Source organism: Poromitra crassiceps (genome assembly GCF_964638095.1).
Source record: "Poromitra crassiceps genome assembly, chromosome: 13".
Classification (NCBI taxonomy): Eukaryota; Metazoa; Chordata; class Actinopteri; order Beryciformes; family Melamphaidae; genus Poromitra; species Poromitra crassiceps.
The window spans coordinates 4,776,672-4,794,629 of record NC_139644.1 but is presented as its reverse complement, the minus strand read 5'-3'; the positions used below and the strand labels follow the sequence as shown (position 1 = coordinate 4,794,629).

The following is a 17,958-nucleotide window of genomic DNA, read 5'->3' as shown; positions in this document are numbered from 1 at the left end:
TTGGAGTGCCCCCCCAAGCTAATTAAAAGCCCCCTCTGTAATTTGGGTTTGGAGGCGGGCCTGCCCGCCGTGCAGCTCGCCCACTGCGCGTCGCATACGCTCACCTGCTCTATGGCATAACTGATGACATCATGGATGACATTATCACTGAACTTATATAGCCTCGGCCGGGAAGGATGCTGATGACATCATCACTGATATCACATCATTAGGTAATTACGAATTAAAACATCCGGCTCCGTCAGGTCACCCGCACGAGTGCTGTTTACACCCTCTGAAAGTTTCAGCCTGATCGCACGTAAAACGGCATAGCTGTTGCCCACTTGCTCCCTTTTTAACTCATTGAGTGCCAGCCACTTTTGGAGAACGGACGCTCCCAGTGCCAGAGTTTCAGAGCGTTTTCAGTGATTTCTCGAGGCCCACAGAATATTGTGTGATATTACTATGTAAACACCGAACACGCAAAAAGAACAAGGAGACTCTATTGTATCATCAGCAAAAAAAAGTTTATTGATACCATTTTCCGTTCTTTAGTTTTCAGCCGGAGAAGATAGGTCAAAAACAGCAAAAACAGGCATTTCCATCTAGAAGCTGAGATATTCAGCCTTTTGTGAAATGAAGCATTTCAAGCACATTCACTGACTCTAGCTAATATTTTCTGATGTAGTGACGTGGTGTAGTTGTGTGCTGCCCTGCGTGCCCCACCCCCCTCTCCTCCCCTCAGCTGCAAACTCCTCCCCACACTAGTAACACACAGCCTCACGCACCCAGCGTCTATTTTCGGAGTGCTTTTTGTGCGCCGCCTCCCAGGCAGCGCGACACAAAAAAGCCACACCGGACTGCAGGGAAAGGTTTGGCTTTTCAGTGTCGGCTGCTGCTTTTCTGGCGGCTAATCGTGTGAAGAAACTATGCAGACAGACAGACAGAGGCAGAGGGGCTCAGTTGTGGGCGCGGATTGACTGCTGTTGCCAGGCACCGTCAGCTGCAGCCAGAGCAATCTACATGGCTCTGGGTTGCAGCATGAGCGGTTTCTCTTTGATCACGGGGCTTTTTCAGGCTGTATTCCGGACATTTCTCTAATCTGGAGAGCACTGTCGCCACCTGATGAGTCCGTAAAATAGGTTATACAGCTTCAATAGCTACAATATTTGTACAGGACATACATAAGGCTTTGATCCACGTCCCACCGTCAAAAAAGGCAATTGACGACAGCTATCGTCTTTGGCACTCTACGTTACTAATTACTTTGACGACAGGCGTCGTCATTGGTACTCAATGAGTTAAGAAAGAAATATGAGCTAATTTAAAATATGTTAATAACAAAACAAGTCGTTGGCCTCTAATGCAAAGTGGTTATTGAACTTGTGTGGTTTATATCTTTTGTTCTTTTTATTGTTGATCTATTGTGTATTTGATGTTATGTGTTATTGTATGATGTGTTTTTATAAAACCAGGGACCATGTTGGAAATAAGTGTTCACACTTTTACATGTTTATCCCTTGGATTTTGTTCCGCTATATCCATAAATAAAATCAAACAATCAATCAATCAATCAGAACATTTCATTCTGATGAGATGAAAGGACCGACGTAAGGACCTGCTGTGTGAAGCTTTACCTGTGCAAAGCCCAGCAGCTTCCTATTAGAGATCTCCAGGTGTCTCCTGCTCAGCTCGGACCTCCTCAGCTGGCAGTCGATGGCCGTCAGCTTTCTGTTCAGCTCCACCACCTCCTCCTGTCACACACACACACACACACACACACACCTAATCAATTCTGTGCGAGTGTGCGCACGACACACACACACACCCCCCCTCTAATCAATTGTGTGTGTGAGTGTGTGAGCAGGCGGTTTTAAAGTCTGCTTTGTACTGGAGGAGCAGGCGGTTTTAAAGTAAGTGTGTGTGTGTGTGTGTGTGTGTGTGTGTGTGTGTGTGTGTGTGTGTGTGTGTGTGTGTGTGTGTGTGTGGAGGAGCTGACTAAAGAAATAGTTGCCTAATTGTTAATGGATTTCAGAGAGGTCAAGCTCAAAAGAAATGCACTTGACCCCAATCAGCTGTTTAGCTTCTGTTCTTTTGATCTTTAGCTGCTGATCACAAGAAACTAACAAACTTACATTTTCATTGCAACAGCAGAATGGCCCTTAGCAGCAGCACGCTGCGACAATAAACACTTCAGTTTGTTTGCAATCGCCATCCAATTCTTTTGAAAAAGAATTGGATGCTTTTTACCTCGGACCATCAGAGTTGGCCAGGTTGTTTTCACCCTTGTCTGTTTGTCTGCTTGTCTGTTTGTTAGCAGGATATCTCAAAAAGTTATGAACGGATTTGCACAAAACGTTGTAAAAAAGCAGGTAATGGACCGTCTTAGAACTGATTAACTTTCCATGCCCGCTGGCCAAAAGGGGGCGCTGTAATGGGCGTGTTCAATCAGAAAAAGGTGCCTACCTTCCAAACGGATTCACATAACACCACAAAACTTTGTGGAAAGGCTGGTCATAGAGAGCCGCAGGGATGACGTATTTTTGTAGTCAGAACGTGGAAGTCCCGGACTTCCTGGTTCTTCACTGTTTCTGTCTATGGGATTTTTGAATGGGTTTTTTTGCCGCGATGCTTCAAATACGGTCTCTGGGCAACGCAAGATTAATCAAACGCGAACCAGAGTTCAGTCGGATAATTTTCACACATGAGGACCACTTTCATGAGTTTTGTACCGTAAATGCGAGCCCTAGAAGTAAAAAGCTCGAGCTAAGCTAATCCAGAACTACACACTGTCGCATAGGCTTCCACGTCACTTCAGCACTCAACCTGGACTTTTGTTGATGTGTGCGCTGCTGTGCACTGATTACCCCGGGATGAACGGGCTGAACCAGGTGAGGGAAAGAGAATTTCCGTGTTCGTCCTTTGAAGTGGTGACGTTATTGACGTATAGGCTATATCCCCATCGACTCAAAAGTGTAGTCTCATTTAGCCGTTTGCTAGCTAGCCGCCCTTTTAACGGCACGTAAAAGCTTCAAAACTCGTAAAAGTGGTCCTTGTGTGTGAAGATGATATTACTAAACACTGGTTCGCGTTTGATTAAGCCAGCGTTGCCCAGAGAGATTATTAGAAGCATCGCGCCAAAAACCCATTCAAAACTCCCATAGGCAAAAACAGTGAAGAACCAGGACTGTTAGCATCGATGATTTCCGGACTCGTTTCTGCGGCTCTCTATTGGTCATGGGCCAAAGACGAACTGATTAACTTTCCACACACACTGGTCAAAAGTGGGCGTGTCAGTATGCACTCGACTGAGTGCCTCTAGTCACATGATCTTGTCTTCTAAAATGAATCAATCATATCCAATAATTGTCCAGATTAAAGAGACAACATGAACCTACAGTAGATTAAAGGGGCAACATGAACCTACAGTAGATTAAAGGGGCAACATGAACCTACAGTAGATTAAAGAGACAACATGAACCTACAGTAGATTAAAGAGACAACATGAACCTACAGTAGATTAAAGGGGCAACATGAACCTACAGTAGATTAAAGAGACAACATGAACCTACAGTAGATTAAAGAGACAACATGAACCTACAGTAGATTAAAGAGACAACATGAACCTACAGGAGGGAAACTGGAAACTGAAAACAGCAGAAACTCAGGTCCGATGAAGCTGGGATGTGATCCATTGTTCTGTTAATTTAAACGGGAGACTATCTCCATACATACCATTCTCATTCAGACATCTTGAGGTCAGAGGTCAAGGGACCCCTTTGAAAATGGCCATGCCAGTTTTTCCCTCTCCAAAATGTAGCCTAAATTTGGAGCGTTATTTAGCCGCCTTCCCAACAAGCTAGCATGACAAGCTAGCGCTTCTAGTTTCATATGATAGCAGATACGTCACTGTGGCCGTTAATCTCCTGATTTCAGTCAGTCGGACTCGGGAGCACAGCAGGAGAAAGGGTTAAAAATAGCAGGAGAAACCTCACATTATGTATGGTGGTGCCTGCTCACCTTGGTGGGCTCCAGGCCTCTTGGCTGTCTCTTGCCGGGGGCCAGCTGGGTCTTCAGGTCCCTGATCTCGGCTTCCAGGAGCTGGATGACCTCCTCGTAGTCCTGCTGGGCGCTGCTGGTAGTGTGCCCCCTGCTGGCCTGGCTGACCTCCTCATAGTCCTGCTTGGCGCTGCTGGTAGGCTGCCCCCTGCTGGCAGCCTCGGTGTCTGCAGCCTGCAGACGACTTTTCAGACGCACATTCTCCTCCACAGTCACACAGGCTCTCTGTTGACACAACACCGCATGCATACCGGGGTCAAACAACCAGTGTTGGGCAGTAACTTAGTTACAGTAACTCATTTCCGGTCATTTGATTACTTTCCCAAGTAACTATTAATTTCCAAAAAGTAATTATATTAGTTACTAATCCTAGTAACTTCATGTTACTGCATTACTTTCTCCAGCACTGGCACAGTGCTAAAAGTAAGTGTGGAGATAGGTCTGGCTATGTGAGTCTAGTGCGTTGCCAGGACACTCTTAGTTTTTTGTAACTAATTACACTTCCTGAGTAACTTGGCCAACAGTGAAAACATCTTTTCAGATCATTCAGGTCTGGAGTCACTTTGAGAGCTTCATCATCTTTACAACACTGGCAATTTTCATAACGTCAACTAGCAGCTTTACAGAAGCTCAATTAAAAAGAGAGAGGCTTGAATGTGTGAACATTTCTCAACTGAGAGAGTGAGGTCTGTGGGTAAGCCCTGGTCTGTGGGTAAGCCCTGCTCTGTGGGAAAGCCCTGCTCTGTGGGAAAGCCCTGCTCTGTGGGTAAGCCCTGCTCTGTGGGTAAGCCCTGGTCTGTGGGTAAGCCCTGGTCTGTGGGTAAGCCCTGGTCTGTGGGAAAGCCCTGCTCTGTGGAAAGCCCTGCTCTGTGGGTAAGCCCTGCTCTGTGGGTAAGCCCTGCTCTGTGGGTAAGCCCTGGTCTGTGGGTAAGCCCTGCTCTGTGGGTAAGCCCTGCTCTGTGGGTAAGCCCTGCTCTGTGGGTAAGCCCTGGTCTGTGGGTAAGCCCTGCTCTGTGGGTAAGCCCTGGTCTGTGGGTAAGCCCTGGTCTGTGGGTAAGCCCTGGTCTGTGAGCCCTGCTCTGTGGGTAAGCCCTGCTCTGTGGGTAAGCCCTGCTCTGTGGGAAAGCCCTGCTCTGTGGGAAAGCCCTGGTCTGTGGGAAAGCCCTGCTCTGTGGGTAAGCCCTGGTCTGTGGGTAAGCCCTGCTCTGTGGGTAAGCCCTGGTCTGTGGGTAAGCCCTGGTCTGTGGGTAAGCCCTGCTCTGTGGGTAAGCCCTGGTCTGGTGTCGTCTCACACAAGCTACGTGAGAACCAAGATGGCCACGGCATCTTGTTATGATTTGGTGCTATATGAATATAAAATTGATTGATAGAATATTCCTATAGTAATCCTATAATATTCCTACAGTAGGCCTATAATATTCCTATAGTAATCCTCATATTTCCAAAAACAATGTACATCACATGTCAGTCAGTCTTTCTGACTAGGTCAGCAGCAGAGCTGCCTAGGTTGCCAGTGTTGCCAGATAGATGCAGCTGATGATTTCGAGCCCAAAGACTGTTCAAAAACTACCAAAACGCACAAAACCGCCTCCACTCCGGCACCTGGAGCTGATTTTTTCTGACATCGTATCGTGGTTGTATTGAATCGTGAACTACATATTGTGTATCAAATCGTATTATGGGATGTGTGTGTGTGTGTGTGTGTGTGTGTGTGTGTGTGTGTGTGTGTGTGTGTGTGTGTGTGTGTGTGTGTGTGTGTGTTCACCTTGAGCTGGGTCATCTGGGTCTGCAGCTGCTTCACCTCCGTCTGGAACTGCTCCATCTCCTCACTACTGTAGCTGCACTCTGACTCGTATGTCTACACACACGCACACACGCACGCACGCACACACACACACATACACGCACACACGCACACACGCACACGCACGCACGCACACACACCCACACGCACACACACGCACGCACGCACACGCACACACACACACACACACACACGCACACACATTTTAATACCTTTATTTGTGTTCACATTTAGACAAAAATGCACAAACAATGGGAAATCTCATCATGACAGATGTATCTAGTCTGAATCTATGGATAAAGGAAACAGGCCTCCTCCAAATCTGCCAATTATTGCAGAATTAGAGCAGAATTTGGCCAGTGCCTTGGCTCTTGGTTTGGGCAGTCCTGCCCTCTGCAGGCCACTTACGACCAGCCTATGGACATTACCAAGGCTTCCAAATATGAATACAAGCAATTTACATTTGTACCCAAGCCTGTATAATAACATCATCATAATATCATAGGCTGTATCATAACATCCTTGAGCAGTTGGTATTTCAAAACCTTGGTGATAAAAGATTCTTCCAGACTGGAATCAAAAGCACACCCCACTTCCAAAATGGTGGCCTCTCTACTGTCCTCATCGACGACAACATCAGGTGTATTAGCTGTCACATTTGAGAAGATGTCATTATCAGTATGACACAGTTTGAACATGGCAGTTGAAACACGCGAGTGTTTATAGATTTCAACAGAGGATGGAACATGGTGCTTACAGGAGAGTGGAAGGCGGACGTGTCCATCAAGCTGGCTGCTTGGTGATAGGAGAACATGAATGGGCCTGTGGCTAAGCCCGCCTCCTCCAGGCTCTCAGGGAAGATGTTGCGGATGGCCTCCACAAAGTCTGGAGACACACAGACAAGCACAAACAGGGGAGGGGAGGTATATGATATAGACTGTATAAACGGGGGGGGGGGGGGTATATGATATAGACCAGTGGTTCTCAACTGGTGTAGCCTCAGGACCCACTATTTTCCTTGTCATGAAGTCGCGACCCAAATTTCATATTTTTTTTAAATCACTCAAATTTATTGCACAAAAAATTGCGCATTAATTTAATACACAATGCCTTCATGCACTGTTATAAACCTCAAATGAACAAAAAAGTGCAACAGAAGTGCAACTAGGGCTAAAAACCAATTGAAATAAGGCAGACTTGAATTACAGGCCTATATGTTTTTAAATTTAAACAAGTCAAACTGGTCATGCTCAGAAAGTCATATTTGAACTGTATGAAATATGAAATAAAAGGCAGACTTATCTTGAATTACATGCCTATATGTTTTTAAACAAGTTAATAATAATAATAATAATAATAATAATAATAATAATAATAATAATAATAATAAAACAAGTTAACCTGGTCATGCTAATCCAGTTTCAATAGTCTGAATTTAACTAATATGAAATAAAAAGGAATCACAGGCATATGCTTTTTAGTTAAAGTGGTCATAACTTTTAATTAAACTGGGGCCATGGTAATCCAGTTTCAATCATCTGAATTGAACTAAAATTAAATATGAAATGAAAAGGCAGACTTCTCTTGAATTACAGGCAGAGCATATGCTTCAGCTTGTTAAACAAGTAAAACTGGTCAGGCTAATCCAGTTTCAATAATCTGAATTTAACTCAAATGAAATATGGAAAAAAAAAAAAAAACTTTTTTTCCTTTTTTTTGTGAGTGAGGAGTGAGGATAATACAGTACATGCTTTGAATCCCTTAGTTTTAGCTCTGCAGTGTTCTAAGCAGACTGGATGGCATCCAGCAGATGAACGCTCATCCATAAAACACTTGAGACTTGACTTGGATTGGCAAAAAATGGCATCTCTGGTGTGTGTGTGTGTGTGTGTGTGTGTGTGTGTGTGTGTGTGTGTGTGTGTGTGTGTGTGTGTGTGTGTGTGTGTGTGTGTGTGTGTGTGTGTGTCTGTGTGTGTGTGTGTGTGTGTGTGTGTGTGTGTGCGCGTGTGTGTGCATCACCTCCATAGGCCACAGTGCCTTGTGGGTCTGTGGTCAGACTCTGTTTCAACTTCCTTCCCTTGTCCTCTGTGACGTCCAAACCCAGAAAGGACAACGCCTGAGAGAGACAGACGGAGAGAGAGAGACAGAGAGACAGACAGAGAGAATGAGAGAGAAAAAGAGAGAGAGGTGATAGAGCGAGCAAGCGTGAGAGAGAGAGATCAATAATGAGATGGAGAGAACACTGAGAGGGGGGGGTTGGAAAAGTGCTACAACTGTGAAAAACTTGTACACTACACACACACGCACACACGCACACGCACACACACTCACACACACACTCACACACACACACACACACACACACACACAAAAGCGTGTTCATGGTAAATACTGTAGGTTCCAGATCATTGTAATAGCCATAGTGAGTAATCAGATTACAAAGGAGGAATGTGTCTTTGTGCAGTACGCAGTGCAGCGATCGAAGTAAAGTGATAATAAGTAATAATGTTAGAAATCTTCTCAAATGTATCAAGAAAAAAGGGGGGTTTAGGAATTGTTCTGTGTGAGTGCTAGAAGGTAGAAGGAGGAGTAGGAAGAGCAGAAGGTGTATTTTGAGTCAAACAGATGTAGAAATCAAAGTGACTGGTGGTCAAAGTACAGGACTGACCAGGTCCAGCTTGTCTGACTTGAGGCGGATGTGGGGGTCCAGCGTGATCTTGGGTTTAGTGCCCCCCAATGGAGATCTCTGGCCAGTGGAGCCTGGGAAGGGGAGATGAGGGAAACATGCAGTTTGACTGAAACATGAAATCAGCCAAGAAATAATGCCACTATTACTGGACTATAAAAGCCAACACATTTGAAATACATCAGCCTTAAGAGTGCACAAGGAGGTCATTGTAGACTACAGGAGGGGGGGGGGGGCGCACACCCCCCAATCACCATCAACGGCACAGTGGTGGAAAGGGTGGACAGCTTCAAGTACCTGGGAGTCAACATCCACCAGGACCTGACTTGGGCCGGTCACACCGCCACTGTTGTCAAAAAGGCCCAACAGCGACTACACGGACTCAGGCGCCTGAAGAAATTTGGGCTAAGGCCAGAAATCCTTAGGGGTTCTACAGAGGCACCATTGAAAGCCTGATGACTGGCTGCTTCACCACCTGGTACGGGAACTGTACCACCATGGACCACAGGGCGCTAAGAAGAGTGAGACGCGCGGCCCAGCACGTAACAGGATGTGAGTTGCCAGAACTGCATGAACTGTATAACCAGCGGTGCCTCAGGAGGTCCCTGAAGATCATCAAAGACACAAACCACCCCCACAACAGTCTGTTCTCCCTGTTACCCTCAGGGAGGAGATACAGGGTCCCAAAAGCACGCACAAATCGCTTGAGGCCACGAGACTCCTTAACTCATTGAGTGCCAGCCACTTTTGGAGATCGGACGCTCCCAGTGCCAGAGTTTTCAGAGCGTTTTCAGTGATTTCTCGAGGCCCACAGAATATTGTGTGATATTACTATGTAAACACCAAACACGCACAAAGAACGAGCTGACTCTCTTGTATCATCAGCAAAAAAAAGTTTATTGATACCATTTTCCGTTCTTTAGTTATGAGCCGGAGAAGATAGGTCGTTTTGAGCAAATACAGGCGTTTCAAATTATTAGCTGAGATATTCCGCCTTTTGTGAAATGAAGCATTTCAAGCACATTCACGGACTCTGAAGATAATATTTTCTGATGTAGTGACGTGGTGTAGTTGTGTGATGCCCTGCGTGCCCCATCCCCCTCTCCCCCCCTCAGCTGCAAACTCCTCCCCACACTAACACACAGCCTCACGCACCCACTCTATTTTCGGAGTGCTCCGTATTTGTGTGCCGGGCGGCTCCCAGCGCAACACGGAAGAGCCAAACCGGACTGCTGAATGGTTTGGCGTCGGGTGCTGCTTTTCTGGCGGCTAATCGTGTGCAGAAACTATACAGACAGACAGACAGAGGCAGAGGGGTTCAGTTGTGGGAGCGGATTGACTGCTGTTCGCAGCCAACGTCAGCTCCAGCCAGAGCAATCTATATGGCTCTGGCTGCAGCATGCATCGGTTTCCCTTTGATCACGGCTTTTTCCTCCTGGTTCTCCGGACCTGTCTCTAATCTGGAGAGCACTGTCGCCACCTAATGAGTCCGTAAAATAGGTTATACACCTTCAATAGCTCCCATATTTGTACAGGAGATGCCTGAGGCTTTCATCCACGTCCCACCGTCAAAAAACGCATTTGACGTCGATCGACGTCCTTGGCACTCAATGAGTTAACATACACAAATAGTGTAGTAGCTGTACTGTACCGTGCTGTAGCTGCTACCATTACATATGTCTGTATGTATATTATGTAACAATGTGTGTAGTAGTGTATATGTGTGTAGTAGTGTATATGCTATGTTTGTATGTATATTATGTAACAATATGTGTAGTAGTGTATATGCTGTTTGCTTTGGCAACAGCTCCCACTGTATCTAATGCCAATAAAGCCTAATTGAATTGAATTGAAAATTTAATTGAGAGAGAGAGAGAGAGAGAGAGAGGGAGAGAGAGAGACAGAGAGAGACTGAGGGAGAGAGACAGAGAGAGAGAGAGAGAGAGACAGAGAGAGAGAGACTGAGGGAGAGAGACAGGCAGACGGCCAATGCCTAATATTAATTTGATGAGTTTGTCTGTCCCAGATGTGTGTGTGTGTGTGTGTGTGTGTGTGTGTGTGTGTGTGTGTGTGTGTGTGTGTGTGTGTGTGTGTGTGTGTGTGTGTGTGTGAGAGAGAGTGTGAGACTAGATGTTGGGGTAAAACCTCCTATATCTCAATGGGCTGACTCTGACTCACCAAAGGACGGTGCTGCAGCTCCACACTACAGGATTGTGGATTCATTCAAAAGCAGGTAGATAGAGGACAGACGTGTGTTCAGATGTTACGTTCACTGATCCTGTCTGCCTGGGCTGGGCTAGCAGCTAAATGCTAACTCTGCTGCATTGGAAGAATGGGAGGGTTAACTTTACCGCACGCTGATCCGTTGAACACGCGATTGCAGTGACTATCTCCCACCCAAAGGATTTACCCCCTGATTGTATGAAAGTCTGATTGTATGGAAGCCAATGGGGAAATTACTTGAAATTTCTCTCTGGAAAATGTCCCTACTTCTTACTATATTTATGACCTCAGTAAACACTTTCCTAATGAGTTGATGGTCTCAACCACTAGTTTCAAGTCTTCTTCAATACAGCATTATTCATCTTATCATCATCAGTATAATACATGGGAGCTGGGGCTCGGTCTGTCTGTCTGTCCCACTGATGACATCATCAGTGATGTCATAAATCCCACTGATGACATCATCAGTGATGTCATAAATCCCACTGACATCATCAGTGATGTCATAAATTCACCCTCACACAGACAGTCACGAGAGAGAGAGGAGAGAGAGACTGAGGGAGAGGGAGAGAGAGAAGAGTCTGTCCTTCCCCATCCTCATTGTCTTTACCCCTTTCATCCCACTGATGACATCATCAGTGATGTCATAAATTAACTCTCACACACAGTCATGAGAGAGAGACTGAGGGAGAGGGAGGCGTCTATGTCCTTCCCGATCCTCATTATCTTTACCCCTCTTTGACAACCAGGCTCTCCTCCACACACACACACACACACATACACACACACACACACACACACACACACACACACACACACACACACACACACGTCTCCTTAACTGGATTGAACCCAGAGGTCACAGAGGTCACAGAGGTCACAGAGGACGTCAGAGGGGTTGAAGCCCTTTTGAGTGAGACAGGAAGGTCAAGTTGTCAAAATAGGTAAATCCAGTCAAGTGTGTGTGTGTGTGTGTGTGTGTGTGTGTGTGTGTGTGTGTGTGTGTGTGTGTGTGTGTGTGTGTGTGTGTGTGTGTGTTGTGATGTGTGTGTATGTTTGTTCGTGGCGCGCGCGCGTGTGTTTGTGACGTGTGTGTGTGTGACGTGTGTGTGTAGCTGTGGTAGCAGCACACAGGCTTAACCTGATGCACAGGAACAAAGTCACTTTAGCGGAGAACAAATTAACAAAGCAAAGCTTGTTTATCTGTGCAACACATTTCATACAGCGAGGCAACTCAAAATGCTTTATATAACATGGATAACTAGAAAAGAGCATCAAATATGAAATATAACATCCAAAAGGTCACAGTGCAAAATTATTTGCATATTATTCTACTTTGTGAGTGAATTCATATTTATGCATACTTGTATTTTTACTGGTTTATATTAAATCCTCTCTTTTTCCTAAATCTACTTGGAACCAGTCTAAGTGACAGAAGACTGACCTCACTAACGAGCAGCTCGCCTGCAGATGCCACCTGTCTGTCATCTGGTTCATGTGTCTTTTTGTTGAATATCTGTCCGCTCACCTCGCCTCCAACCTGAACCTGCACACATTCTGTTATGGCTAGCAACTGGCTTAGCCAATCAGAGGCTGGCTGGGCGGGGGGGGCTGAGCCAATCAGAGGCTGGCTGGAGGGTAAGTGGGCTAATCCAGGCCAAGAGGATTGTGACGGGTTGTCGGGCTGAGCCCGTGGGCGACCCTTAACGTGGAGGAGTCCTTTAAAAAACAAAACTTCAAAACAAAACGTAAAATAATAATAATAATAATATTAATCCTCAAATGTTTAGGTCTGAGTGAAATGTTCTATGGCAGTGGTTCTCAAAGTGGGGTCCGGGGACCCCCAGGGCCAACAAAAAGGAGGGTAATGTTATTTTCACTAGAATTCCATTCATAAGTAACACAATGACAGATGGGGGGGGGGGGGGGGTCTGTGGTCTTTATTTTACCTGGTAAAATAAAGGAAATGATGATGATGATTGTATTAATATGCCATAAAGGTAGGGGTGCACCGATCACGTTTTTTGCCACCGATCACCGATTGCCGATCACCAATGAGAAATATCTGCCCAACCGATCATCGACCGATCACCGATATATATATATACAGTATATATATATATATTTTAAGCAGCTATAGCAGTCTATTATAGAACCGCTTCCATTTTACATATAGGCCTACATTTCATGCATCAAATTGAAAGTGCAGCACATTTTCTTTTTTTCTCTACATCAATATTTTATACTGTGTAGGCTAAAGGAAACCGCCAACATGATTTTTTGTGTGTGAGATAATTGGAGCACAGGACTGTGTTGAACTAAATGGCTAGTAGTTCAGTCCAGTTCCCTCAGTTCAGTTTATAAAGGAACAAAAGTTTGCCACTTCGGGATTTCCATGTTACCAGTTCAATGCAGTTCAGTTCACTCAACAAAAATACTCCATCCGGGATTTCCCTGTTAGACAAGAAAAATAACTTTGACCCAAGGAAACTATTTTATCGATTTATAAGCTAAAGGGGCTAAAGCTAACCGGAGCTATTAACGTTAGGAGGATACACGCAAATATGGATCAAACACGGACTTAACAGCATGCAAATGCCTCGGTAGGCGGGAGGACTGGAGGTAACTTCTCTGCTGAGTCTGCTCTAATCACCAGCTGATTTGTGTGATTGAAAGACGCAAGGGGTGTGTTGACAGTCTGGTGTGGTGTGTGGAGGTGAGTACTGACGAAAGCAAAGCGTGTGCTTTGCAACACAATAATATAAACGTTAGAGCACAATATGAAAGTTAAACGATAGACATTGAAGACATGAAAATGAGCTGCCTCATGTTTCTCACGTGCAATCGGCGACAATAAAGAAATATCTGCAATCAGCCGATCGCATATTTGAGGTCAAAATTGGGCGATACAGATTGCGTGCCGATCGATCTGTGCACCCCTACATAAAGGTTTATTGACATTTTGGGGAAAGCAGGAAAAAAAAATCGTATATCGTCGCTGTCGTTCCAGGACCTCGAATCTCCAAAACAGCAACTTTTCAGGAAGTTAAAAAAACCTGTTTGCTCTTAAAATACTGAACCAAACGTCGTCAAAGTTGGCACGTCTTAATTATAGTTAGTTTCCCACTGAATGTGTCATTACTTTATTAATATCTTACCTGGATAAGCTCAAATGATGTTGTTTATATTATCAGTCCGACTTGGAAGCACTTTCTCCCGGCCAGTCAGGCGGGAGAGAGTGGTATGCTCATGCACGAGCCCCAAGCTCCGAGCCGCGGGGGCGCGCAGGAGCAACAGCGTGCCCCTCGCCTCTCATATGGCCGAGGCGGGGGCTTTCGCATGGGGTGAGAAATAGTCTGACATAATGTAGCGTTAACGTTACTTTATTCTCGTCAGAAAACACACGATTTGCATGTTAAAACAAGTTTGCAGCCTAGGAATAACTGGAAAACATTTGATTGATATATTAACGTCAGAGGAAGCCAGGATTAGTCAAAACGATATGAGAAATACACAGCACGTCTGCCGTGTGACTTTTCCGGGTTTATTGTCCTGCGTGGGGGGGTACAGACGGAGGTAGGGGACGAATTTCGAGGTTTGACTGACAGATTGAAGGCGAATGGCATTACGAGATTTACTCACAAGCTCGTTTTAATGCTTTTCCATTGGTTGCATTTGTTAAAAACCACACAGAGACGTGAAGGGTGACCAATGGCACTGATTTATGACAAAAAGTGAAAAAAGGGACATTCGAGGTCCTGGCACAACAGCGACGATATATATATTTTTTTGCAATTTTTGTTCTGGCCTGGCGGGGGCGTCGTTGGCCTGGCGGGCCCGCCAGGCCTGTAGAATGGTAGGGGAAAAACTATTTGAACTTTTTAGGGAAATCAACTCACCATCCTTGAGCTGGTCAGGGTAGAGAGAAGGATTGTGAATTGGGTTTGAAGCAGCAGTGGCTCTGCTCTGGTTTGGAGATGGACTCTTATCTTGTTTAGGAGGAGGAGGAGAATGATCATCCACATCACTGCACTGTCATGTCCTTTCTCTCATTCATTTACTACCTTCTTCTCTTTTGCTTGTTGAATACTCCATCTCTGAAGCCACTTTCACCAACGACCACCAGGGGCGGGCCCGGGTTATTTGACCCATGTTCAACCCACTCTTTTGTCAATTCACACCAAGCCAGTCAACACAGGTTCATGCTGAGCTTGTCATGACGATTCAGATATAGCGATATACTCATGCATCCCCCCCACCACCTCATTTGAGAGAACATGTCTCTCTTCGCCTACTCCTGTTGGTCAATATCAGCATATCAGATATTAGCACAAAAGAAAATCCAATACTGTGTGACTAGTGATACCTGAAATGTGGATGTCAGGTAGGCAGATGTCAGGTGACAGTGACGACACTTGGACTGGCTCTTCTGCACAGATCTGCACAGAAAAAGAAGAACAAATACATTTGATCATTCAGACGTACACATTCAAAATTTAACGACTACGGAACTTGAGATTCCATTGAAGGAGGGTCTCAAATTTGAAAACTTTTTGACACATTCTGGTTACGCGTTGTCTGACAAACCAGCTGCAGCTGACCTCATGTGGTCTGATGTGGACTTTTAAGCTGACCTCAGGTGATCGGATGTGGACTTTTAAGCGTCCGAAGCTGGAGCTGTTGGCCGTGGCCCGCTGGACCCCGCTGTGGAGAGATGTGCTGCTGGGAAACGGCCCTTTGCCGGGGATGAAGGCTATCTCCACCACACTGTCCTGGCTGGAGAGAAGAAGACAGACAGAGACACACACACACACACACACACACACACACGTAAGACACATACTGAGAACAAGCATAGCTCGAGCGGTGAGAACCAGAAGGGCATAAGTGACATTTGACTTTGTCCTGAGTCCTGAAATTTAATCTTTAATAATGAAAACTTCATAAAGAAGTGGATGACAGGAGGCAATATTTTGACATTCATTGACCACAATTATGTTGATCTTTCTTTATTTGGAAGAAAGTCGTCACTTTGGCTCCAAATAGTTCAGAGTGTTCAGAGTGTTCAGAGTGTTCAGAGTGTTCAGTGTCTTCAGAGTGTTCAGAGTGTTCAGTGTCTTCAGAGTGTTCAGAGTGTTCAGTGTCTTCAGAGTGTTCAGAGTGTTCAGTGTCTTCAGAGTGTTCAGAGTGTTCAGTGTCTTCAGAGTGTTCAGAGTGTTCAGAGTGTTCAGAGTGTTCAGTGTCTTCAGAGTGTTCAGTGTGTTCAGTGTCTTCAGTGTCTTCAGAGTGTTCAGAGTGTTCAGTGTGTTCAGAGTGTTCAGAGTGTTCAGAGTGTTCATTGTCTTCAGAGTGTTCAGTGTCTTCAGAGTGTTCAGAGTGTTCAGAGTGTTCAGAGTGTTCAGTGTCTTCAGAGTGTTCAGAGTGTTCAGTGTGTTCAGAGTGTTCAGTGTCTTCAGAGTGTTCAGAGTGTTCAGTGTCTTCAGAGTGTTCAGAGTGTTCAGAGTGTTCAGAGTGTTTTAGGTGGATTGGGTTAGAATTCACATGTGCCCTTTTGGCAGTAGAAAGAGCTCAAGAGCTTTCATTTGATATATAACTCATTTTACACTCTGGCTCTCACCCCTCATCCCTCTGGCTCTCACCCCTCATCCCTCTGGCTCTCACCCCTCATCCCTCTGGCTCTCACCCCTCATCCCTCTGGCTCTCACCCCTCATCCCTCTGGCTCTCACCCCTCTGGCTCTCACCCCTCATCCCTCTGGCTCTCACCCCTCTGGCTCTCACCCCTCATCCCTCTGGCTCTCACCCCTCTGGCTCTCATCCCTCTGGCTCTCATCCCTCTCACCCCTCATCCCTCTCACCCCTCTGGCTCTCACCCCTCTCACCCCTCAATATACAAGCAGAGGAAAGGATACGAGCTGTGGCAGTGTGGAACGCTGTGTCATCTCCCTTCTGCTCTCTATCGCTGCAGAACATCAGACCCTGCCCTCGCTCTGCATTATTGGAATAGTATTTGATCTATATATCCAGTAGCCGAGACTTGGGATGAAACAATAACTGGTTTTAATGATGATAAACACGATAAAATTCCTTACGATAACCGTACGCTTTGAAAAACATAGTAAATACTGTCCATGATCGACCAAAGTAGGGTGCTGAACTACCGACCTTCTGATTGGTGGACGACCCGCTCTACCTCCTGAGCCACACACACACATAATCGTGATAAGAAATGTTCATATGGTTTCATCTCTAGCTGTGACCATTGAGCTCTGGAGCCAGTAAGTCAAGTTGAACTCCCTACTTGTCACTTTCTTTGTAATCCTTCAAGCCCAGGTCCTGTGCACACATGTTCCTCACCTGACCCAGGTCCTGTGCACACATGTTCCTCACCTGACCCAGGTCCTGTGCACACATGTTCCTCACCTGACCCAGGTCCTGTGCACACATGTTCCTCACCTGACCCAGCTCCTGTGCACACATGTTCCTCACCTGACCCAGGTCCTGTGCACACATGTTCCTCACCTGACCCAGGTCCTGTGCACACATGTTCCTCACCTGACCCAGGTCCTGTGCACACATGTTCCCCACCTGACCCAGGTCCTGTGCACACATGTTCCCCACCTGACCCAGGTCCTGTGCACACATGTTCCCCACCTGACCCAGGTCCTGTGCACACATGTTCCTCACCTGACCCAGGTCCTGTGCACACATGTTCCCCACCTGACCCAGGTCCTGTGCACACATGTTCCTCACCTGACCCAGCTCCTGTGCACACATGTTCCCCACCTGACCCAGGTCCTGTGCACACATGTTCCTCACCTGACCCAGGTCCTGTGCACACATGTTCCTCACCTGACCCAGGTCCTGTGCACACATGTTCCTCACCTGACCCAGGTCCTGTGCACACATGTTCCTCACCTGACCCAGGTCCTGTGCACACATGTTCCTCACCTGACCCAGGTCCTGTGCACACATGTTCTCCACCTGACCCAGGTCCTGTGCACACATGTTCCTCACCTGAACTTGACTCTGTTCAGCATGCTCTTAGCCTCCTCGTGGGTCACGCCTATCAAGGACTCCTTGTTGATGGCAATGAGCTGATCTCCAGGCCTCAGACGCCCATCCTGCACAGAGAAGGAGACAGAGGGCTTTTATATTACTGGATCCATTCCTAGGGTAGAGAGAGACTCTGGAGATAGATGATGCAGT

At 46.1% G+C, this 17,958-nt stretch overlaps 1 protein-coding gene across 1 annotated transcript in view; it reads right to left on the bottom strand.

Annotated features, from left to right (window-relative positions):
• The window catches only part of LOC310787882 (syntaxin-binding protein 4), a gene marked incomplete at both ends in the record, with an annotated part of 82,474 nt that overhangs the window by 7,571 nt on the left and 56,945 nt on the right, over nt 1-17,958 (bottom strand). Inside the window, 9 exons of the mRNA XM_083649339.1 lie at nt 1,617-1,733; nt 4,000-4,263; nt 5,804-5,896; nt 6,600-6,727; nt 7,862-7,958; nt 8,511-8,602; nt 15,118-15,190; nt 15,386-15,527; nt 17,767-17,873. Of these exons, the coding sequence (XP_083505465.1) occupies nt 1,617-1,733; nt 4,000-4,263; nt 5,804-5,896; nt 6,600-6,727; nt 7,862-7,958; nt 8,511-8,602; nt 15,118-15,190; nt 15,386-15,527; nt 17,767-17,873 (1,113 nt within the window). The remainder of the gene's footprint in view (nt 1-1,616; nt 1,734-3,999; nt 4,264-5,803; nt 5,897-6,599; nt 6,728-7,861; nt 7,959-8,510; nt 8,603-15,117; nt 15,191-15,385; nt 15,528-17,766; nt 17,874-17,958) is intronic.